General features: G+C 30.5%; 1 protein-coding gene across 1 annotated transcript in view; it reads left to right on the top strand.

Moving 5' to 3' along the window:
• LOC111893539 (flavin-containing monooxygenase FMO GS-OX5) overlaps window positions 1-22,855 on the top strand; it is a 37,389-nt gene that overhangs the window by 2,003 nt on the left and 12,531 nt on the right. Inside the window, exons 2-4 of the mRNA XM_023889618.3 lie at window positions 13,400-13,470; window positions 13,759-13,908; window positions 21,758-21,840. Coding sequence (XP_023745386.1) covers window positions 13,400-13,470; window positions 13,759-13,908; window positions 21,758-21,840 — 304 coding nt within the window. The remainder of the gene's footprint in view (window positions 1-13,399; window positions 13,471-13,758; window positions 13,909-21,757; window positions 21,841-22,855) is intronic.

Below are 22,855 nucleotides of genomic sequence, written 5' to 3'. Positions count from 1 at the left end.
ATCTCTAAGATAGGTTGATATAAATCGTTTAGATAATACAATTTATCAATTTCTTTATTATTTGCAACACCGGTTAGTTAAATAACATGTAAAAAAATTAAAATTTAACTTGTAAAAACGGATTATGAAAAAATATACAAATGAAATAAATTGAAAGTAGTAAAAAAAAAAACATGTAAGGACGGACCTTAAATGTTTAAAAAAAATGTGAAGTGGTTTTAAATAGCCAAAAAGAAAGTAAGAGTAGCTAAAAAAAATTCAACGATCTTAGAATCTCCAGTAGAAGACTTTTTCATTAAAAATCTTAAAATGAAAAAAGTATTTGTATCTTTGACAATACTAGAGATTTTCCCATTTGATTTTATATTATATTTTTTTACTTATTTATTTATTTAATTATTTTTTTGTCGTTGTTGTTTATTTGTTATTGATTAAAAAATCATATGACCCATCAGATTATTTAAAAAGCTCGAAAAGAAAACTTTTTAAGGGGATGTTTGGCTTAGCTTTTCAAAGCCAAAAGTTTTTTTTAAAAAAGAAAAAAAAAAAACAAAAGATGTTTGGTAAACCAGTTTTAAAAAGTTATTTTTGGAGTTTTTATACAAGGAAAATCAACTTGTTGGAAAAGTTAGGTAATTCTGACTTTTTGTAACTTTTTCAAAAATAACTTTTGGACTTTAAGAAGCTAAGCCAAACACCCCCTAATTAATAAGTTTTGAAAAAAAAATTCACTTAATTAGAGAAAAGAAAATAAATTGGTGGAAATTAGAAGAAAGTAAAAAAGAAATTAATGCTCCCAAATTTCATTAAATAAAGGAAATTGAAAGAAATGAAAATACGGTTTCGAAGATTTAGAGAGATCAAAATTTTTAACTTTATTTTTACTTCTCTCCAACTGAAAAAACATAAAAGACAATTTTTGTTTTCTTTCTTTTCTCTTTCTTTTCTCTGTTATTCTTTTTTTTGGAAAAACTCAAGAACTAAGCCTTCGGAAAGCTATTGAAAAGCTCAATGGTATTAGATAATTAAAAAGACGTTGGAAACCTAATTTCTCATGTTAAAAGGGCCAAATTAAATTTAAAAAGCAAGTTGAACGACATTTTAAATATTAAACAAAATTGATGACTAAAAAAAGCATAAATACAATATAATTACAATCGAGCTCAATGCCTAATTTCATTTGTAAAATATGATTATGATTCACCACAATTCGTTTATGATTTGTTAAATTAACATGTATCATTGAGTTCAAATAATTTAGTTTTATTTATTTTAATAAAACACTGTAGATTTTTTATTAAAACGAATGCACGTTGTTTGTTGAAAACAATAATAGTTTGTGAACTATTTTTTACTTCAACAACGAATGTATTTTTTTGTTGGTTAAATGTAGCATTTGTTTGTGTAAAATTGGTGCAGTCTACTTAAAAAAATCTATTATTTGAATTTTAATTTTTTATAGTATTAATGAATCAGTCGTATGTCATAGCCGAAACATATTACTACATTATTGTTAGACAAAACTCTACAAATGGTCTATTTGGTTAGCTGAAAATTATCACTTTGGTACAAAAATGTTTGGATTATCACCAGAGGTCCAAACATTTCATTTTGTTGTGAGTTTGGTCGAGTTTTTCTATAAATTTTTTCATAATGACTATTTTGCCCTTATTATTTTTTTCTTTTTCAATTTTTTTTATTATTCAAATACTTTTTTTGAATACAAGAAAAAAAATTGCATTTTCTATTTTATTTTAATAATTTTTATAACAAAATAAAAAAATAAAAATGAAATCTCTCTCTTTCTCTCCCTCTCTCTCTCTCTATCTCTCTCTCTCTCTAACGTCACAAATCCCTCTTTTCTTCTCATTCATATCCTACCATTCAAATGAGGTGGTTATCCCTAGGGATAAGCATAGGCGGGTACCCGCCTCATTTGGCGAGAACCGGAACCGGAACCGGAACCGACGGTTCCAAGACCGGTTCTAAACATTTAAGAACTGCCTAGAACGGTTCTGGTGAACCAGAACCGTTCTAGGCAGTTCTTAAATGTTTAGAACCGGTCTTGGAACCGACGGTTCCGGTTCCGGGAGCGGATAACCCGGTTGCATTAATTTTGTTAACTTTTTTCGACAAAACCGCAATTTAGTTCGATCCAAATCAAATCAATTTGGACCAAAGACGGACAATATCGGACCAATATATTTTAAACCGGTTTAAGTAACACACATTTATATGAAATTATATATATATATATATATATATATATATATATATATATATATATATATATATATATATATATATATATATAAACCGGTTCTGACGGGTACCCAACGGGTAGCGGTTCCGAAAAAACGAGAACCGGAACCGGAACCGCTTAAGGTGGTTCCATAACTTTAGGAACCGGAACCGGAACCGCTTATGGCGGTTGCAGTTCTGAGGCGGTTCCGATTCCAAAAGCGGGTACCCGGTTCCGATGCTCATCCCTAGTTATCCCTCGTCCTTCTTCTTCATTTTCGAGCAAGAGAACTCCACCGGAGGTGGAGCTGTTTTCCGGCCACCAAGAAACACCCACCATCACCGGTGTTAACTCCCTCTCCCTTCCTCCGCTATTTTTTCTCGTCCGAGAACAACCCACCACTTCACCACCCACCACCACTGTAGCCACCGAAAACCACCACTCCAACCACCCACTTCCTTCTGTTTTGTCAAACAAACACCAACTAAAAGCCCTCGCTACTGCTGCAGTCGGAGTTCTTCCTCAGCCACCGCAAGACACTACCATCTCTAATCTCTCTTTTTTTTCTGTTGAATTGGAGCGAGCTCAAGCTCCAATCATTGCCTCGTTGCCCTCCCTCTCGTCGTGCTCGTCAGAACAACAATAAAAGAAGTAGTAGAAGCCACCGGAGCAACCCCGACCCCACTGACGCCGTCGTTGTGGAACCACCATCGCTGATTGTTGCTGTGGAACGAAGCAGCAAAAGCCGTCAGAGCAACCCCATGTTGTTGGATTTTGAGCATTTTAAAACTCTTGTGGTGTACATGCAACCCTATAAACCTTGGATCTATGTTTTCTCTATTATACATGCAAATATTAAATATTCCAAGGTTTCATCCTAACTAGCATATTATGAAGTACCTATATTACAAAGTTCTAGTTAGATGACACACCTTTTGATGTAGCTTGATGTCTTCAAGCTTTAAGAACTTAGCCCCAATAGTGTGGAAGCCTCAAGTGGAATCACAAATCACCAAAACACCTTGGAAGAACTTGTAACCTAAATGGACCATTCCGGGTCGAGTCAAGTACATACCAAATATAGTTATGGACTTAGACATTAATCCAACAGTCTCCCACTTGGATAAGTCTAAAACTATTATTGAGTATGACTTCAAAACCAATTGGCAATCGTAGCTCTTAAAGCCGTTGTCGAACTCTGACCTTGTCAACGAATTCTGACCTTTGTCAATGACATGTCCATTAGATAAGGGATCATATATTCCTCCATTCTAGATATCATATGGACTGAGACATGGATTATCAATCATTCTCTCTGTCCATTTGTTGTTTCCCGATTTCTGATTTATGACAACTGACTGATTGAACAAATCAAATCAGTCCTGGCTTGGCCAAGCACTCACATGTGTCATCATTAAATCATCGAGGGGCCCACAGATATCACTTTTATCTCGAAGGTAAAAGGAATGGATAAACTTCGACTCATATACCATGTTCTACTACTTGTTGAATCATACACAAATGTATGTTTTATAACATCGAGTTACCGAATGCGTTTTCGTGCAATAATGTACAACCAACTCATAGTAACAGCTCATATCTCTAGGTTTGAAGAATATAAGATATTATCGTCTCATGATCACTCGTGATAAAATCCATGAAGTGATTCAAATGAGCGCGGGTTGAATCCAATACTCAGAACTTATAAGCACTCATGAGTGTTGTAGCACAACATTATCCACCAACTTGGACCTCTACAAGCCAACCCATGATAGTCTTGATTCATATCTATTTCCAACATATGACTGACTGTGGATGGTTTGAATAACTTAGTCATTCCGGAAGAATAACCTAGTTATTATGGAAGTCAAAACATGCAAAGTGAAACATAAGAATAAATGAATCAAATATGGTATCAAACCCTATGAATATAAATAGACCACTTATATTTATCACCATAATGATTACTCATTATTCATTGTTTCGGTTTTATCAACTATATATCTGAATTAAAAACACTAGTTGTCCCATGCTCCAAGCATGTACACTATGTTTTTCTAAACAATAGCTTTGCCATACACCAAGTATGCACTCTATGTTTTTTTAAACTTATATGCATCATTCCTCTTATAATGATTATGCACAAAGCCATAAAGACTTGGAAAGATTCATTACAGAGTATTCCAATGGAGAGCAATTCCATGGAAATGATGTCTCAAATTCAAAGCGCATTGCTTTGAACATGCTTTTTGCATTAAGTTTCTTTAACCTTACACATATTGCTTACACCTATGAAGACAGCTCTATATTCCCATTTTGACTACCACTTCTGAACAAGAGTTGCCTCTTTTCAGACTATGTCAATATGGTCCTTCCAATATTAACAATATACTTCCAACTGTCCTTGAGCAACCAATCTTTGGTAAACCTTAGATTGTCCTCGACAATTGCTTAATCACGTTAGTCATATCCAATTCTAGACATTTTTCCCCTTAATTCCCCCAAGGCATTTGGAAAATTCAGAAAGGATAAATATTATAGCACATGTAATCGATCTTGTGCCCAAAGTAAATGGGACACGATTCATGATGTTTCACATAAAGACATGGTTCTAAACTAGTCTTTTGCCATAATAATTTTTGTTTTCCATATTCTCAAAATTTGACTATGAAAAGGGATGCCGTAATCATAATCAAATTTTGAGAACGCAATATATAGAATTTTCTTATGTTGAACCAATCCAACAAGAAATTCATATATATATATATATATATATATATATATATATATATATATATTCTTGACTAAAGGTGATTAAAATCTCAATCTAAGCTTAAAATCTCACTCTAAGCCTTTTAGAATTGACATGAAGTATAATTTCCTCTCCCTTAATTATAGCAAAACAACTTTTCCAACCCCTGCAACCTCACGAATTGAAACTTTTGTTTTCTATAATTAACATTGCTGACTTGCAATACTTATCATAATTATCATGCTCCCACTAACATGACGATTATTAGCATAACACTTATGCTCCCACTAGCTTTGGCATGTATTCAGAAATTACTGGACTTTTAGAAATCAATACTTTATTGAATTTCTTACCAAAGTTCAGATTTCTGATACTAGATTGCTTTGATAAGACTTTATCAAAATCATACACCTCCCCTTAGATAGCTCACAGGTGTGTCTAAACAATTTCAGAACTATGAAAATGTATGTCTTAATCATAGTCTCAATTGTTTAGACCTTTGCTATTTCTCTTAAGTCCATGTTAGTGTGCCGGTTAACTACGCAGACTTCACTAATGACTTTGAGAATGCAAAGACTGCTATCTACTTAAAATCTACTTAGTGGAAGTGTTTCCTCACCATCATTTTCATGAATCGGAGAGAAACCTTATGACCCTTAGATTTGATGGTGTATGTGTTCTTATCCACGTGAATTTGTCAAAACCATAATCACAAGACTAAGTTAGTGACAAATCCAAACTCATATGGATTGAACTTGTGCAATCTAAACTTCTTGCCACCTGGCAGCACAAGGGCTTGCCATTCCTTCCAAGTAGTTATGCAAACAATTGAGAGCATGTAGAAGTCAAATGTATAACCACCTTTACTGGAATGAGAAAAGAAATGTCATCACAATAGGTTATAAACCTCTAGTTATGTGTTAGTGATGAAATACATGTTTTATTCTTGATTAGTTCTTGAAACTATATCAGGATCTTTTAGACCCCCACTGTCTTCTTGACCTATAAGACTTTCTTGCCAAATATTCAAGAAGTAGTGTGGATTCTTAATCAAGACAAACACTTCACACAATTGGCCTTAGTTGGTCTTTATTTTATCCAAAACATCACAACTTACCAATTCCAAACGTACAAGAGTAGAAAACTTTTACTCTTACGTTTGAGAAGTGTTTTTACACCTTCTTTAAGATATGTCACTCAAGTTACAATCTTGGAGTATGACTCTAAGATTTGTTTTGGAACGAAGTATGACTCATCTTCTTAATTCAACCACTTCAACAATTCATAACTCTTCTTCTTAGCTATCAGAATGCACTTAGAGGATGAATTGTGATAAGGTCTCTTATTCATTAAAATGATTAGAAACATGATACTAAAGTACTCTCCCATCTTTTCAGATTTGATAAACTCTTATCCTTCTGCCTAATTTGATTATTCTTATTCGTTCTGCCATACATTGGAACTTTTCCTATGTCTCAGACTTATACTTAAGCTTGTAAGTATAATCATATTTAGTAAACTTTAGTAAATCATGACGAATAGTCTTATTAGTCTTTTGTGGTGGACTTTAACTAGTACACAAGAATGTGTACTCGATCCCTTAGTCCTTTCACTTGAATCACATATACATTTGAACAAGGAACTAGTCTTAATTTTCCAAATATGAAAATTCTCATTCATCATACTATACAACTTGCATGATTCCAAGTTTCGGTCCAATTGAAACTTGGGTGATGAGAATCTTTTCTTGTTTGGTAAATTTAGATACTACCACAAATGAGAGAATCAAATTCATATTTCCAATATTGCTAGAAACATACAAACATCAATTTTTCATAAATGTCATTGCAAGGAGATATAAAATAAAGTAAAACTTTTATTATAAAAATGCAGAAAAACTTACAATGCAAATTGAAATGAAAACTACGATATTATATATATTTCTTAGCAATCTATCATACCTCCTAAGAAGTAGCTCAAGAATCCGATCTTTAACCAAGCAATAGAAATCCATCTTCGCGATCAGATTCAACATGTTCTTTCTTTAAGTTTTCTTCCCTTTGCTTGATCCTGCTTAATATCAAAATGCAACCGAGTCACATTTTGTATTAAAAATGATCAACTGGGAACTTAACGGAGTTAGATAGTGGACTTACATGAAAAAGAGTCAATATTTTTTATTCTTCTTTCTTTCAGGTAGCTTGGGCAGCTTCGCTTCCAATGAAAACATATGGACTCTTTGGGAATGGTACAAAAGGCTTTTCCAAACTTAAACTTTCTCTTTACCTTCCGGTTAACCGGGTTGACCAAGGCTAATCCCTTTCCATTGGGAAGAGAAAGTTTTTTCTGGACTTCCGATGTTACCATTGTCCATGTCCACGAAAGTTTGAGAAATAGACCTTCCATCCATATTTGCTTGACTATTGCACCAAATCATTTCTGATTCAGCAACAATAAGCAAATAAGAAAGATTCATTAGGGTCATGTCGTGATCTTTCATATAACAGTCTTTCTATATGACTCAGGAAGTGACTGAAAGACCCAGTCAATAGCCAACTTCGTTGGGACAACGACACCCAACATTCTCAACCTGTCACTGTGTGACTTCAGTTCTAAGACATGAGTGCACACAAGACTTCCAATTTTATGTTTTATTGTGAGTAGGGATTGAGTGATCTTGAACTTTTCAAGTCTTTAAACTTGTGGGTCAGGGAGAATAATTGGAGGAGGTAGAGGAAGAGAAGTATGACTTCCATGAGCCAAACTCGGGAAGTCATATTCATTAAGAAAGCTTGATTCGGGAAGATCATTGTTGTCTAAACCAGAAATCAACAATAGGAGAAATTCAAGTAAAGTTGATTTAAGTCCTTAATATAACACCCAATATGAAATATTAAGGCTAGGACCCAACAAACTATTTTATAACTTGGAAGAGGGATGCCGTAATCCAAGTTATAAAATATTTGAAGGTAGTTGATGACTATTCACCAATTTCCACCAAGATAAACGAAATGTATTATTAGGTTTTAATTGGTTTTGAAACTCCTAGATTCTTTTGAGATTCATTGAACTTTTCAATGACATGTTTCAATCTCGAGTGTGCCCTTCAGTTTTTGTGACTGGGATGCCGAGGATCACAAAACAAGGTGTGAAGTAACCATGCAAATATACTTGGTACCCTTAATATTTACCCCTCAATCGATGTGCCGGTTAACCACACACACTCCATTGATACTATGATAAATATTAAGTTACCCTTTGCCTACTTTGTTAAATCCAGGTTAGTATGCCGGTTAACCACACATGCTCTACTAACTACTTAAACAAAGTGCAAAGTATAATTTCATGGATTAGCACCTTATTCAAATTTTCCTAAGTAACTAGGATTGAGAATTTATAAGTGTTTAGTTACTTAGTATTTATCATTAATACTTTTAATGAAGGGAGAATTATAGTCCTTGTCCTACCCATTCGGCTACTGACCCTCCACCCGTCAAGGAAGCGGTGGGTGAGAGTGGACACCCATTAAACTGCCATGTTAGTAACCTTATACTCCCCTTATAGATTGGTTTCGTGAATGAACCGTACTAATGGTAAGACAACTTGCTCTTATACATATAATATATTAAACTTTTAATATTACAATAGTATAAGGGTGTATTTTAGACATTTAAAATGCATCTATTAATTAAACTATACTCTTAATTTAATTAAACTTAAACCATGTCATTATGGTATTATTAATTCTCTTTTAATTAAACACTTTAATTATCTATTAATAAAGTCCATAAGAGTTAATTGAATTATTTAATAAAAACATCATAATTCCAATTATTAAATTCAAAATTAAAACCATTTAATTAATTGTTTAAGTTATGAACTCAAGAGTTTTAGAATTCAATTCTTTTTTTTTTCATAAAAAAACTTTTGCCAAATTCCAAAACTTGAGGGCAAGTTTTGGAACTCTTGAAAACTTTTGGATTCCATAACTTATGGAGTTAAATACTTGTTTTATGATGAAACTTTTCATGTTAGATAACTTAAGAACAAGTTATGGAATTCCTTAAAACATTAACACCAAATTTTGTAACTCCATAAAAACTTTGAATTATTTTTTTTTTTAAAAAAAAAACTTTCATATCCATAACTTATGGAAGTTTCAAAACTCTTAAGGTCACAAATTTAAAAAAAAACTTTTGAGCTCCAAAATTTTATGACAAAATTTGTAACTCCTTAAAACATTTAGATCAAACTTTTAAAACTAATAAGATAATCATATCATTTTATCTTTTACTAAACTTGACCTAATTCAACTCATATATCAAATGATTCAAAATTTACAAATAATTAGTTTTTCACAAAACAAGTAATTATCTTAAAATTTGACAAACTTCATGTTTTTTTTTTCTTTTTTTTCCAACTTTGAAAATCAAACATTTGCATGAATATAACAGAAAACAACCTGGCTCTGATACCACTGTTGGATTTTGAGCATTCTAACACTCCTATGGTGTACATGCAACCCTATAAACCTTGGATCTATGTTTTCTCTATTATACATGCAAATATTAAATATTCCAAGGTTTCATCCTAACTAGCATATTATGAAACACCTATACTACAAAGTTCTAGTTAGATGACATACCTTTTGATGTAGCTTGATGTCTTCAAGCTTTAAGAACTTAGCCCCAATAGTGTAGAAGCCTCAAGTGGAATCACAAATCACCAAAACACCTTGGAAGAACTTGAGAGAATATGTATGCACACTAAAATTGACCCACTCTTATGTCCTCACACATAAGTACCAATTTTGTGAACCAAGGACCCTTTTATATACTATGGAGGATTATGGTTACATCCATGTAAACCCTAATACCCATGACCTTTTATTTACATAGGATCCATGGGTTAAAAGCTCCATGGACTATCCATGAAAGCTTAGCCCAACCTAAATGAACTTGGCCCATTCCATATATATATATATATATATATATATATATATATATATATATATATATATATATATATAAGAGTCCATATTTAATTAGTTCATTTTGATCACTTAATTAATTCTAAATTAATTTTTGATCAATACTAATTAAATAATGTGATTCCATATTAATATATTAGAGCTTATAATATATTAATATTAATCATAAATATACTATTCTCAAAAGATTATCCATATAAATTGTATTGGTGAAGTGCAACCCAAATGGACCATGTCGGGTCGGGTCAAGTACATACCAAATATAGTTATGGACTTAGACATTAATGCAACACATGTGTCTCCCCCTCGATTTCTAGTCATTAAACGCCCCATTAGAAAACCCTAGCCGCCAAGAAACCATAACTTTCAGATCTCGATCTCCTTTCTCTCGTGGAGGTTCAGATGAAGGGCAATAACGATTGAAGCGGGTGTTTGGGGTGGTGCTACCTGACCGGTGGGAGGCGGAGGGGCAACCTAGGCCGGCGACAACCGCCGATTTATTCTTCTTTGGCCGGTAGTAAGCAAGAAACGAGAGAGAGAGAGAGAGAGAGAGAGAGAGAGAGAGAGAGAGAGAGAGAGAGAGAGAAAATTTCAGTTTTGTAATTTCGAACAATCAACATTGTGTGGGTTTGTAAATTCTAATTGGTTGTTTTCAGTTCTGTGACAATAACTCATCTAAAAAACCTGTTGTTTTCAGTTTTAGCAGAGATAAAACAATTTTTTTTGTTCGTGTCCCTTGTTCTACTGTTAGTCCTTAATCGACAACTTCAAGTGCTAAAGAAATCATCCACTTAACTTCATAGTTAACTTAAAAAAACAGAAAGTAACTCAGGAATTTAGAATTGAGGTTTGTAAATTCTAATTCCTAAATCCTAATTCTAATTTCCAAGAGGTGATGAATCCGAACAGGAGAACAATAGCTAAACAGGAGAAGAAACAAGAAAGAACAGGAGAAGAAATCAATAACGAAAAGGATTAATCCATACCTGATTTCTGGTTATCCGGTGATAGCTATTGCGGACTGCGGTGGTGACGATGGGTAAGATACGACGATGGGTAAGATGCGAATGAAGAATGGATTTTGATTTGTCTCCTTGGAGAAAGTAGAGAAATCAGATATTTGGAGTCACTTCTGAAGTCGGGAGGGGCCACAGCCCAATTTTGACACTAAAAGGCCTATAATTAAAAATTATGAAGTTCTATTTCCTATTTCTAGCCCAAATATTGGGGGGGGGGGGGGGGGCACAACCCCTCCTGGCCCTACACATCCTCCGCCCCTGAAAACTAGGGGTGTGCAAAAAACCGCATAAACCGCACAAACCGCCCACACTGCACCAAACCGCACCGCATAATGCAGTTTAGAATTTCGCGGTGCGGCTTGTGGTTCGTAATTTTGTCAAACCGCACTATGCGGTGCGGTTTGCGGTTTATAGTTACCAAACTGCGGTTCAAACCGCACCGCATTGTATATATATATATATATATATATATATATATATATATATATATATATATATATATATATATATATATCAAAGTTTTCAATCATCAAATACTTCATACTGTCCAATAACTTTATTCTATATCACGATGGTTAAATATGATAATTAAAGACTTAAAAGACTATGATATCAAATTTCATAAGTCATAACAACTTAGCAAAAAATTATGTGATTTTTTTGTTTGCAATATCTATGCTTTTTAAATGGTATGCAATATAATTAATAAATTTTGAAAGTGTTTAAATGTAATTATTAACAACCAAAGTTATAAATTGAAACAACTTATCAAACCGCATAAACTGTCCAAACTACCCGCATGAAACTGCAAAACATAATGCGGTTTAGAGCTTTTGTGATGCGGTTTGTGGTTTTCAAAAAACTCAAACCGCATGTGCTGTGCGGTTTGCGGTTTCAACTCTAAACCGCACCAAACCGCACCGCGAACACCTCTACTGAAAACAACGTTTACCTATTATTTAGTTTTTATGTAAAAACATATACTCATTGGTGATACTAAATCATTTCTATATAATTATCGACACATTAATATATTGTCATTAAACCATATTACTCTATTGTTACCAGATGGTGTTAGTACATCATTGTTTTAAAATTTGAAATGTTAAATAAAAAACATTTTTAATAAAAAAAATATCTCCGTAAATACCAATATTTTAGCCATGTTTATGGAAAAGTGTCAAAATAAATTTTATTTACAGAAAAATATACAATAAAGGCTAAAGCTTCGGGAAAACCTTTTTCTGGCAGGTTTTTAGATTTAACCGGTATCCTGTATTTTTCGTAAATTTGGTCAAAATATTAAGACTTTTATGAAAATTACATATTTTAATAAAAAACCAAAATATTAGGACATTTCTAAAAGAAAATACAGTTATGGGTGGACTAAATATCTGCTTATTGCTTGTTGATCACTTCAAGCCATCTACTTTCCTCCCATGCATCGTTTAGATGTCATGGTGAGATGCACTCTATCGTATTCCTCTGATGTTGGTGTTCCTTTAATGTTCTTTAACCTAATTAGGACTCAACCTTCATACCTTACTTAATAATAACCATTGACTAATACATATTCATTGAGAATGAAAAAATGAACAACGAATAAAAATTTAAATTGAAACGAGGTAAGAGTAGTTATGTATTTAAACTATTATTCTATGTTTAATTTCCACTCTCGATTGATGTGTGTTAGTCAATGGTTGTTACCATGTAAAATATATAGGTTGGGTGATAGGTAGATTAAAGAACATAAAATGAACACCCACATAGTTTGAAACAAGAATGCACAAGAGGAAGATAGAAAATTTGAAGTGACAAGCAAACAATAAGGAGTAAGTAGTCCACTTTTACATTTCTAAAAATTAACAACAAATGTATTTTATAATAAAAAGTATATTATATTTATAAATAATTTGTTAATAATAATATACATTAATTGAAGGGTAATTATTAGAAAAGTCATAATATTTTGGTTATTTGTTGAAAATAAATTAATTTTCAGAAAAATCTCAATATTTTGACAAAATTAACAAAAAAATAAAATAAAAAAAAGGATACCGGCTAACTCTACGAAACCGGTCAAAAAGAGTTTATATGTAGTTTTAATTGTTTTTTTTTTGTGTTTTTTTCTATAAATAAAATTTAGTTAGAGATATTTTTATAAATTAGGCTAGAATATTAAGATTTACTAGAGATTTCCTATAAGACAACTACCAAAATTAACTATATTATTTAATTTAGATATAAAAGTGAACAAGAACTGTATCGTTGTTAAATAAAAAATTGCAATATATTAAACAAACAAAAATCACACAACAATGTTAGAAACCTTAATAAAAATAATTTGCAGCGATTTCGTATCCAATTAACTTGAAATATTGTAAACATTGGATCAGGTATTGAGACATGGTCTAAAAAACAAATGCATAGCCACAACTACCGTGTTCCTGAACCATTTCTAAACCAGGTTAGTAGCACAAAACTCCATGTAAATTATCAAAAGCTCTACATATTCATTTTTATTCCTTAATTTTGTGCGATCGCAATGCATTAAACTTTAAACGTTTTTAACAGTGTTTGCCAGCTTATGTTAACTAAATGGGCCTTTTTTTATTATTTTTTTAATTTCAGATGTATCAACTTCATGTTATGTGTATGATATACATTTTCACATCAACAGTCATTTTTTATTTATTATGCATATTTTGTGTCACATATGTTACAATATAAATATATAATATGTGGTCTATAAAAGATTGTAGTTGTAATTGGAAGTGGACCAAGCGCATCTGACATATCAAAAGAAATAGCAATGGTTGCAAAAGAAGTTCATATGTCGTCAAGATCTCCACTTGTTAACATGTCAAAACTGGAGAAGTTCGACAATCTATGGCAACACTCCAAGGTAATATAATTTATATACTTTAGTTTATAAACGTAGTTTTCTTAGTTTGAATTCTAATATATGTTTTCCCTATAAAATATCTGGTCCTAAGGTATAGTTAAAATTTCACTACTAGAAAACAGTGGTATTAGCAACAAAATTTTAGCCATGGAAAATATCCGTTGAAAATAATGACCGACGGATTTATCACAGATTAAAAAAGCCGAATTATCAGGATTTTAGAGATGCTAGAATGTCCGTGGGTAATCCATTACAATACTACCTATGGTTTACCAGTAAATTTATAATCGTTGGAAAATTACGCTATTAAGAAAAACCGTACGTAGTAATCAGTGGCGAATCCAGAACAAAATTTCAAGGATAGCACAACATTTTTAGTGTGCAATATACAATATGATTTTTTCTTTTGGGTTTGAGTTAAACCCTGTTCGGTTTTTTGAGTTCGGGTTAAACGAGTTAAAAATTTCGAGACTTTTGTGTTACTGTCAAAGTACATATTAATGTCAATGGAAACCTAATTTCAAGATATAGGCAATGGAAACCTAATTTCAAGTCTTAAACATGAAGTTTGGAATTTTGATTTTCTTAAAATCAATGCAATGGAAACCTAAGTACATGTTAATTTAAGTGGAAAACTAATAAAACAGTCAAGTACATAAGTGCTTTCTAACTTCAAAGAAAAAAAAATGTAAACTTAATTGTTTCAAGATTTAGATTTTGGAGGTTGGGATCTCTAAACATCCAATGATTTTTTCCATGTGTCATTTGTTCTTCCATCACACGCTTATAGTGATCTTCTAGGGTAGGCAGCAGCGATTTTATATTTGTTTGTTCCTTGATTTGTGTCATGATATATCACTTCTTCCTTCATTTGAGTTTATAAATTAATAATCCCATGTGCCTATAGATTGAATGATTCAACAAAAGGCTTTGCATAGAACTTCAGATTAACTTAGATAAAAAGTACTCATGACTAATTATACCTTATGATGCTAAAAAAGAAAACATCATATTTTTCTTTCCCTTATATATATATATATATATATATATATATATATATATATATATATATATATATATATATATATATATATATATATATATAATGGCTTCATATTTCTTCCGTGGCTATTTATAAATGCAAGAGATAGACTTTTATATATGTTAGCATATAAAATGTGAGACCCGTTTCATACATGAGTTTTTTTTAATAAAAAATTAATATATTCTGTTAAGCATTACATGTTTAATAATTTACAAAATCGAATTTAGAAAGAATATCAATATTAGCTATGAATGAACTAATTTTTGGTTTCTACAAATTATCGTGAATTCAAAAAGGATTGACAGAAAATTATGTTTTTCCAATTATGAAGATTTATTTGAATTTAAATTGAATTTAATACATTAATTGACAAATTACGTGAGAATTTATGGAAACATTTAGGTTTCCTTATTTTATTTATTATATTTGTAGATTAGATTTTTTTTTTTATAATTTAATAACAAAGTCAAAAACACAGAATTTTTCAAATGGATTTAAATAAAACTGAAAACATTAAAAAATGACATGTGTCATATTAAATTAGGTGATGAGATGTGACAAAAAAAACCTTCATTTATTAGATAGGATGTCTTGGTAATTTCGTATTATTTTGGGCTACTTTTGTTTATATTCCTAATTAATGGTAGTTTTCACAATTTCCCTAATTCGCTAGGTATTATTATTGTCATGGTACCATTGTAATCTTATGCTTCTTCCTTACAATCAAAGATTCAATCCAACAACTCGAAAAGTTCCATGAGTATACTAGCGACATTTTTTCATCTTTAGGTAATACATGGGTCTTTGATTTTAGTTGTTGTAATCATATAACATTAAATGGACACTATTCATTACTAAACAGTCACAATTCTTTTCCCTAACTCTGCACCATTGATAGCCTGCACAATTGATGGCACATAATTACCGATAAGAATTAGTGAATATACATCCACTCCTCATTTGTCATTACTAATATTACCAATGTTCATAATCCAACTTTTAGCATTTCATTTATTAGTGAAGTACCTAACTATGGTCTCTAGTTTCCTTTCATCCCTTTTGAGTGTCTTTTGCATGATCGAATGACTAAGAAGACTCTTGAAAAAACTTTTTAGAATTGGCAGGATGTTTTAAGTGTTGGATAATTATGGGACCACTTCATAAATATGTACGATATATCATTAAATCCAATTATTATGGTAATAATATAAATTGTTGATGGACCAATTTATACAATATTTACTTACCATGTGGGTTGAGTTTCCGGTTTGACTCAAGATCCTCAAGATCCCTTCCATCTCTCACATTAGAGTTTATATCCATCTATAAATACATGTGATGAGGAGCAAATCAAGACACACGAAAATACACTAAGAAATTCGTATGGTTCACTGCTGGGGGATTTTAGAGAGAGCTCTTGAGATCAACTGGAAAGCTCTTCCTAGTCTCTAGATCCGAAAATCTCAATGGAACAAGGTATCTAATCATTCTTTCATGTTTAAGTTTTCTTTTAATCAGATTCGAGATTAAAGATTCAAGATTATGCTTCCGCGTTTTATGTTTTAGTTATGAAAATAACCAACAATTGGTATCAGAGCTTACTTGAATCTGTTACAAGAAAATGTTTGTTTAAGATTTCAGGAACATAAACATACATGTTTCCACTCTCTACGTCAAGATTGCATTTTTCTTTGTTTCAATATATGCTATAGTTTATTGACCGACGTAGAGAGAAAGTAAGCAAAATAAATATGTTTTTTGTTCCGTTCTTGAGGTCTGGATTAATTTACACGGTTTTTTTTTACACAAATATAGATGTTTATCCGGTGATAAGGTTGTTAATTGATCTTACCCTTTGGTTGCTTCATTTGTATATATATATATATATATATATATATATATATATATATATATATATATATATATATATATATATATATATATTTAATTCTCCAATTAGTACCAAAGGGTACATGTTTAGGTCGAAGCATTTGTCCACACTGCCTATTAAACTTTTGCATGCGTAGGTTTTGTTGGATAAAAAGAATGTAACTGCTTCTATTCTATTACCCACAAGATTCTGGCATTTTATTAACCTCTATAGAGATGTAATTCTCTTGTCTTATTTATTATTATTATTTTTTAAGACGTGCCACATAACCTTTCATCTGGTATTTTTTTTAAACCATATTATGTAGATAAAGTTGAAGATTCAATTGTTTATGCAATTTCAGCGAAAAAAAATTCATTTAAGTTTTAATAAGGTTAATAAAATTTTCTGGTTGATGAAAGGTGTATCTTTGTGTTTATTATAACCTTATTATATATATGGCGATAATTTTGGGTTTCAAATTGTGGGGATTAAATAATTTTGGTTTGACAATGAAATTGAATTTCATTTTGAGTATAAAATATGATGAACTTCGATTTTTTTTTTATTTTCTTTTATAGTTTAATTTAAGTCTCGCAAACGTTGTATGGAACCGTTTTATTAAATTGGTTATTTTAATATGGTAAACTTGTTTGATAATGTTTTTCATTATATTATCAAATTTTGGTTTCATGAAAACATGCGATAATGTTTATGGAAATTTTTAAACGTATTTTGGGTTATTGATAAATTTTATTTATGACATATTATTTATTTTAAGGGTAAATTAATTGGCACAATATATCGCCAAAGCGGTCTCTTTTGTGAAAATTAATTTACAAAGAACTTAAATTTTATGGTTTTTGTTTATTAATGCGGATATTAATCGACCCAAAAGTAGGTTAATATTTGGTCGGATAAACACATGTTTGATGATAAATATGTGACAATTTTTTTGGTTACATGTCATTAATAAGTCAATCCAAAGAGGGACTTATTAGTTGACATGATATATTGTCAATTCTTATTATCAAAATTTTATAGTTTATGTGTTTATTAATGCGGGTATTAGTCGACCCAAAGGTAGACTAATATTTGGTCGAATAAACACATATGTGGTGATAAACATGTGACGATTTTTTGGTTCCATGTGATTAATAAGTCAATCCAAAGAGGGGCTTGTTAATTGACATGATTTATTGTTAATGTTTATCTCTAAAATAAGGATATCTCTTGCAAGTTAGTATTACTGTCCAAAGACTTGATATTAATGTTGTGTTGATACCTTGTAAAGATGTCATAAATTGAAATTATTGATTACGGTTTATGGATTAATGAGCATAAAAGTAGATTTGCCTATATTCTCAAAACAGAAATTTGAATTATGGTATTATACCTGTTAACATTGATCACATTTATGATTCTTACTCAATGATATTAACTTTAAGGAATGCAATGAGGACATTATGTTAGTTCTCAATTGAATGGATATTGACCATTCATTTTGGATAGAGCAATATTAATTGAGGATGTTGAGTTTGGGGGAGAAACAAGGTTAAAACATTGTCCTTAAGAAGGAATCAATCTTGATTCCTATTATTACTTTCGATAGTATGCAGATTATAAATCAGTGATCGACAATGTTATTATGTCTCCTATTCAGAATACACAAACTCAACAACCTCAAATTTGGATATCCTATGTGTGGTACCACGTTTTCATCAATTTATTATCTCTTTTGGTTTTGAGATAAATACAGTAGATGATTTTGTGTGTCACAGATTAAGTGGGAGTAAATTTATCTTTCTGGTTTTGGGCAGATATCTACGCAACTCAAGTTTGGATCATAAGAAATCAACCAAATGGATTTGAGATATCTATATATAACAAAAGTCTATATGCTCAACTATAGGAAATTCAGATGTTTTGGAGATCATTTTTATTAAGAATCTGATTTTATTAGATGCCAAAATGGTTACTTATCCATATCAGGATACTTTTACATTTTAGCATGATGAGTCACTTCATGGAGTAGACTTCGGTAGCATCTTCCGTAATGGCATCATAATTTATAGCATGGAATATGGTTGCGAAATTTGTCACGAGGCTACACATTATTGGTATTGAAAGACCATTAAAGTTGTGATAATAAATCAGCAATTAATGTTATATTCCAATAACAGAAGTTCTATTAAGTCAAAGCATATTGACATCAAGTTTCCTTCTGTTAACACAATAGTGCAAAATGGAAATATATATAACACATATGAACAAACTCCATGAAAGCGGATCCGCTCATAAAGGGATTACCTCCCTAGGTCTTTCATGAGCATACTACACACGTTGGTGTGATATTTGGTTTTAGTGGGAGTTTTATGGTGCGTTATGTCTTGTTTAAGAATATGTTTTTCTGTACAGAATTAAGAATTCGGTTAACTCCATTATTAGTTGCACTTATTTGAAGTTTGATCTCACTTCAAGTTAAAAAGGAACTCGTTGGAAATCTATTTAGATTTTAAAACCACACTTCATGTTTAATCTATGTCGTTAGTTATATATGTATATGTGAACATTGATAGGTTTAGTTACGTAAATTGTAACGAAGACCGCTTTGATTCTATACTATTATGATTAGCGGACGAGATTGTTTAAGGGTACCAATGTTATAATAACATTAATTAAAGCGCTTATACAGTTATACGTACATTTATATATTCGTGGTCTAGTGGGAGATTGTTGGATAATTATGGGACCACTTCATAAATATGTACGATATATCATTAAATCCAATTATTATGGTAATAATATAAATTGTTGATGGACCGATTTATACAATATTTACTTACCATGTGGGTTGAGTTCCCGGTTTGACTCAAGATCCCTTCCATCTCTCACATTAGGGTTTATATCCATCTATAAATACATGTGATGAGGAGCAAATCAAGACACACGAAAATACACTAAGAAATTCGTATGGTTCATTGCTGGGGGATTTTAGAGAGAGCTCTTGAGATCAACTGGAAAGCTCTTCCTAGTCTCTAGATCTGAAAATCTCAATGGAACAAGGTATCTAATCATTCTTTCATGTTTAAGTTTTCTTTTAATCATATTTGAGATTAAAGATCCAAGATTATGCTTCCGCGTTTTATGTTTTGGTTATGAAAATAACCAACATTAAGTGGTCTATATTTGTCTTATAGAATCTTTAGATTTAGCAACCTTTACATAAATTCCATGTGACACTTAGTTATCATAAGTGAAGATAAATAAACCATATTGGTAACATACAAATTTCATTCATGATAATAAAATTCAACCAAACATAAGAAACAAATTCAATTCATATGGAACAACAATTCAATTCATATGTAACAACTGTAATTTGTACCTCAAATTTTATTTCAATCGATTATATAATATACAACTAGATAATAAACATCTAGATTTAAATATGTTCAAATTAGACAAAAAAAACTTATATTTTTTAATTAATTAAAATGATGTTTTCCCGACAGAATGATTTCATCCTAATTCTACTGAAATACAATTCGATTGAAATAACAACAATATATCACATCCGTATTTGACCAAAAGTGAATAAGATATCCACTCTTAAACTAGGGTATTTATAATAGGAAAATGAAAGGATGAAAAAAGGGGGATCAAGTTGTCAAACATAGGTGGGACTGGGATGACAAACTTTTAGTGGGTATATATGGAAAGTAGTTTCTAACCATCTATTTGAAAAACGTGGAAGTTATAGTGAGAATACAACACATGTATATGTAGCGTATACACACTTTGTGTTTTTAAGATACTCTCAAGATCCCTTAATTTTCTATAAACAAAGTGACCTCTAGGATGCAAGTTGACTACATGATTGATTAATTTCCAAGTTTGTGCTTCCATGTTTGTGTGTCATGGTTAGCTTGGTGATGCTATGTAGCAACTTAGGATGCCTTTAGGACTATCTAGGAAATCAACTATAATAAATAAAGATTCATTTTTCCACATGTCAATTTCTCATTAATTTTGACATTTTTCATTTTATGATATTTTTAAAATAAATAATATCCACATGTCAATTTTTGAGTTTTTTTGATTTTTAAAATTAAAAAGTCACATAATATTTATATCCTTATATATGTAAACTATTAAATATAATAAATATGATAGTAATTGCAATTAATATATTTCTTCATTCCTTATTTTAAAATTTTATTTTAAAAAATACTTATTGTTTATACTTTGATATTTAATATTTTTTTTTAATCAACACGTGTATTACACGGGTTTTACACCTAGTATTATAATATAATGTTAGATTATTTGACAATGTGAGTTTTGTAACATAGGACTTCCTTGGCAACTGGATTAGCCTAATGTTAAGTTTGAAATTTTCGTTATGATCCCAATCTTAGGGTTTGATAACTTTCATTGCCAATTAATGGGTTAATAAGGAGTTATTTTCCAAGTAATTTTTGTTGTTTTAGTTTTAACTCCATACCATATATATATATATATATATATATATATATATATATATATATATATATATATATATATATATATATATATATATATATATATATATATATGATACATTTCTTACACCCTATACTAGAAAAAAAATGAGAAACCACACAACAAATAGAGACTTGACTTTTCATTTCACTTTGGGTGATTTTCAAGACAATGTTGGATAAAATGTCAATAAATACTACTTTAGTTGTTGTAATTGCTAAACAAATACAACAAGACAAATTTAATTGGATAAAGTCTTATGAAAGAATTACATACATGCTTTTTTAGTTACAAGAAACTTACTTTGTGAATTAAATTTGTGTATCAATACAAAGTAATGTTATGTTATAAATAGATTATATGAATAACAATGATTCATGTTTTTATTTTCATATATGCACACTTGACAGATAAGTTATGTAAGCACAAATGGTACATTGACATTTCAAGATGGTTTATCTATTGTTGCGGATGTTATACTTCATTGTACAGGGTAAGTACAACTTTACCTTACTTAAAATGAGAATCTTCATGAATTTCATTGTTTACATGATGATGGAATTCATATGTGAATGATTAAAATATCATCGAATACGAACGACCATTGATCATTTAGCTGCAAATTCCATTCATATGTTAATGGTGAATGACTCTCAATGTTTATTTGGATGTAATCTCCCTCCCTCCCTCCTCCCCCCCCCCCTCTCTCTCTCTCTATATATATATATATATATATATATATATATATATATATATATATATATATATATATATATAGTTAAAAACGTCAAATCATGATTCTAATTGATGATTAATTTCTTAATTAGAAATATATTCCGAATGAATTATAATGTACCAATAAATGAATTTTAACATAAAACTGTAAAAAAACTCCATTTGAAATCTCAAAATTCTATAAAAGCATATGATATTTATTTTTAACTTGATTGAATGTTTTAACACCATGATTTGAACTTTGTGTGAACCAAGTGCTAAACTTAATGTATCACATAAATCATCATTCTTACCATTTGTAATTAAGTTTGTTTCTCAAATTCAAATCTTATCAAAGACAACTAAAAGAAGTGAAGTTTCTGTGTGTTGATGTGCATATATATGTAGATATGAAAATGTGTATATATGTTACAAAAAAAAAATTCACATTTATTTTCCAGCAAATGAAGTGCTTAGTGAGCCACTTAATGTCTAATGTTGTTAAAAAAACATAGATGTATCAAAGTATTTAAAAAAAACAATAAAAAGTTTAGTTTTAACGAATCTTTGAATTCTCAAATGATCCTATATATATATATATATATATATATATATATATATATATATATATATATATATATATATATATATATATTCAGGTAAAAACAACAAAACATGCTTCTGATTGATGATTAATATCTAAATCAGTAATATAAACCTAATTATAATGTACCTGTAAATCAACTTTAACATAAAAATGTTAAAAGCTACATCTGAAAGCTCAAAACTCCATA

The sequence above is a fragment of the Lactuca sativa genome, chromosome 1 (assembly GCF_002870075.4).
Source record: "Lactuca sativa cultivar Salinas chromosome 1, Lsat_Salinas_v11, whole genome shotgun sequence".
Classification (NCBI taxonomy): domain Eukaryota; kingdom Viridiplantae; phylum Streptophyta; class Magnoliopsida; order Asterales; family Asteraceae; genus Lactuca; species Lactuca sativa.
The sequence above is the reverse complement of the archived record's forward strand: the minus strand, read 5'-3'. Positions and strand labels throughout refer to the sequence as shown.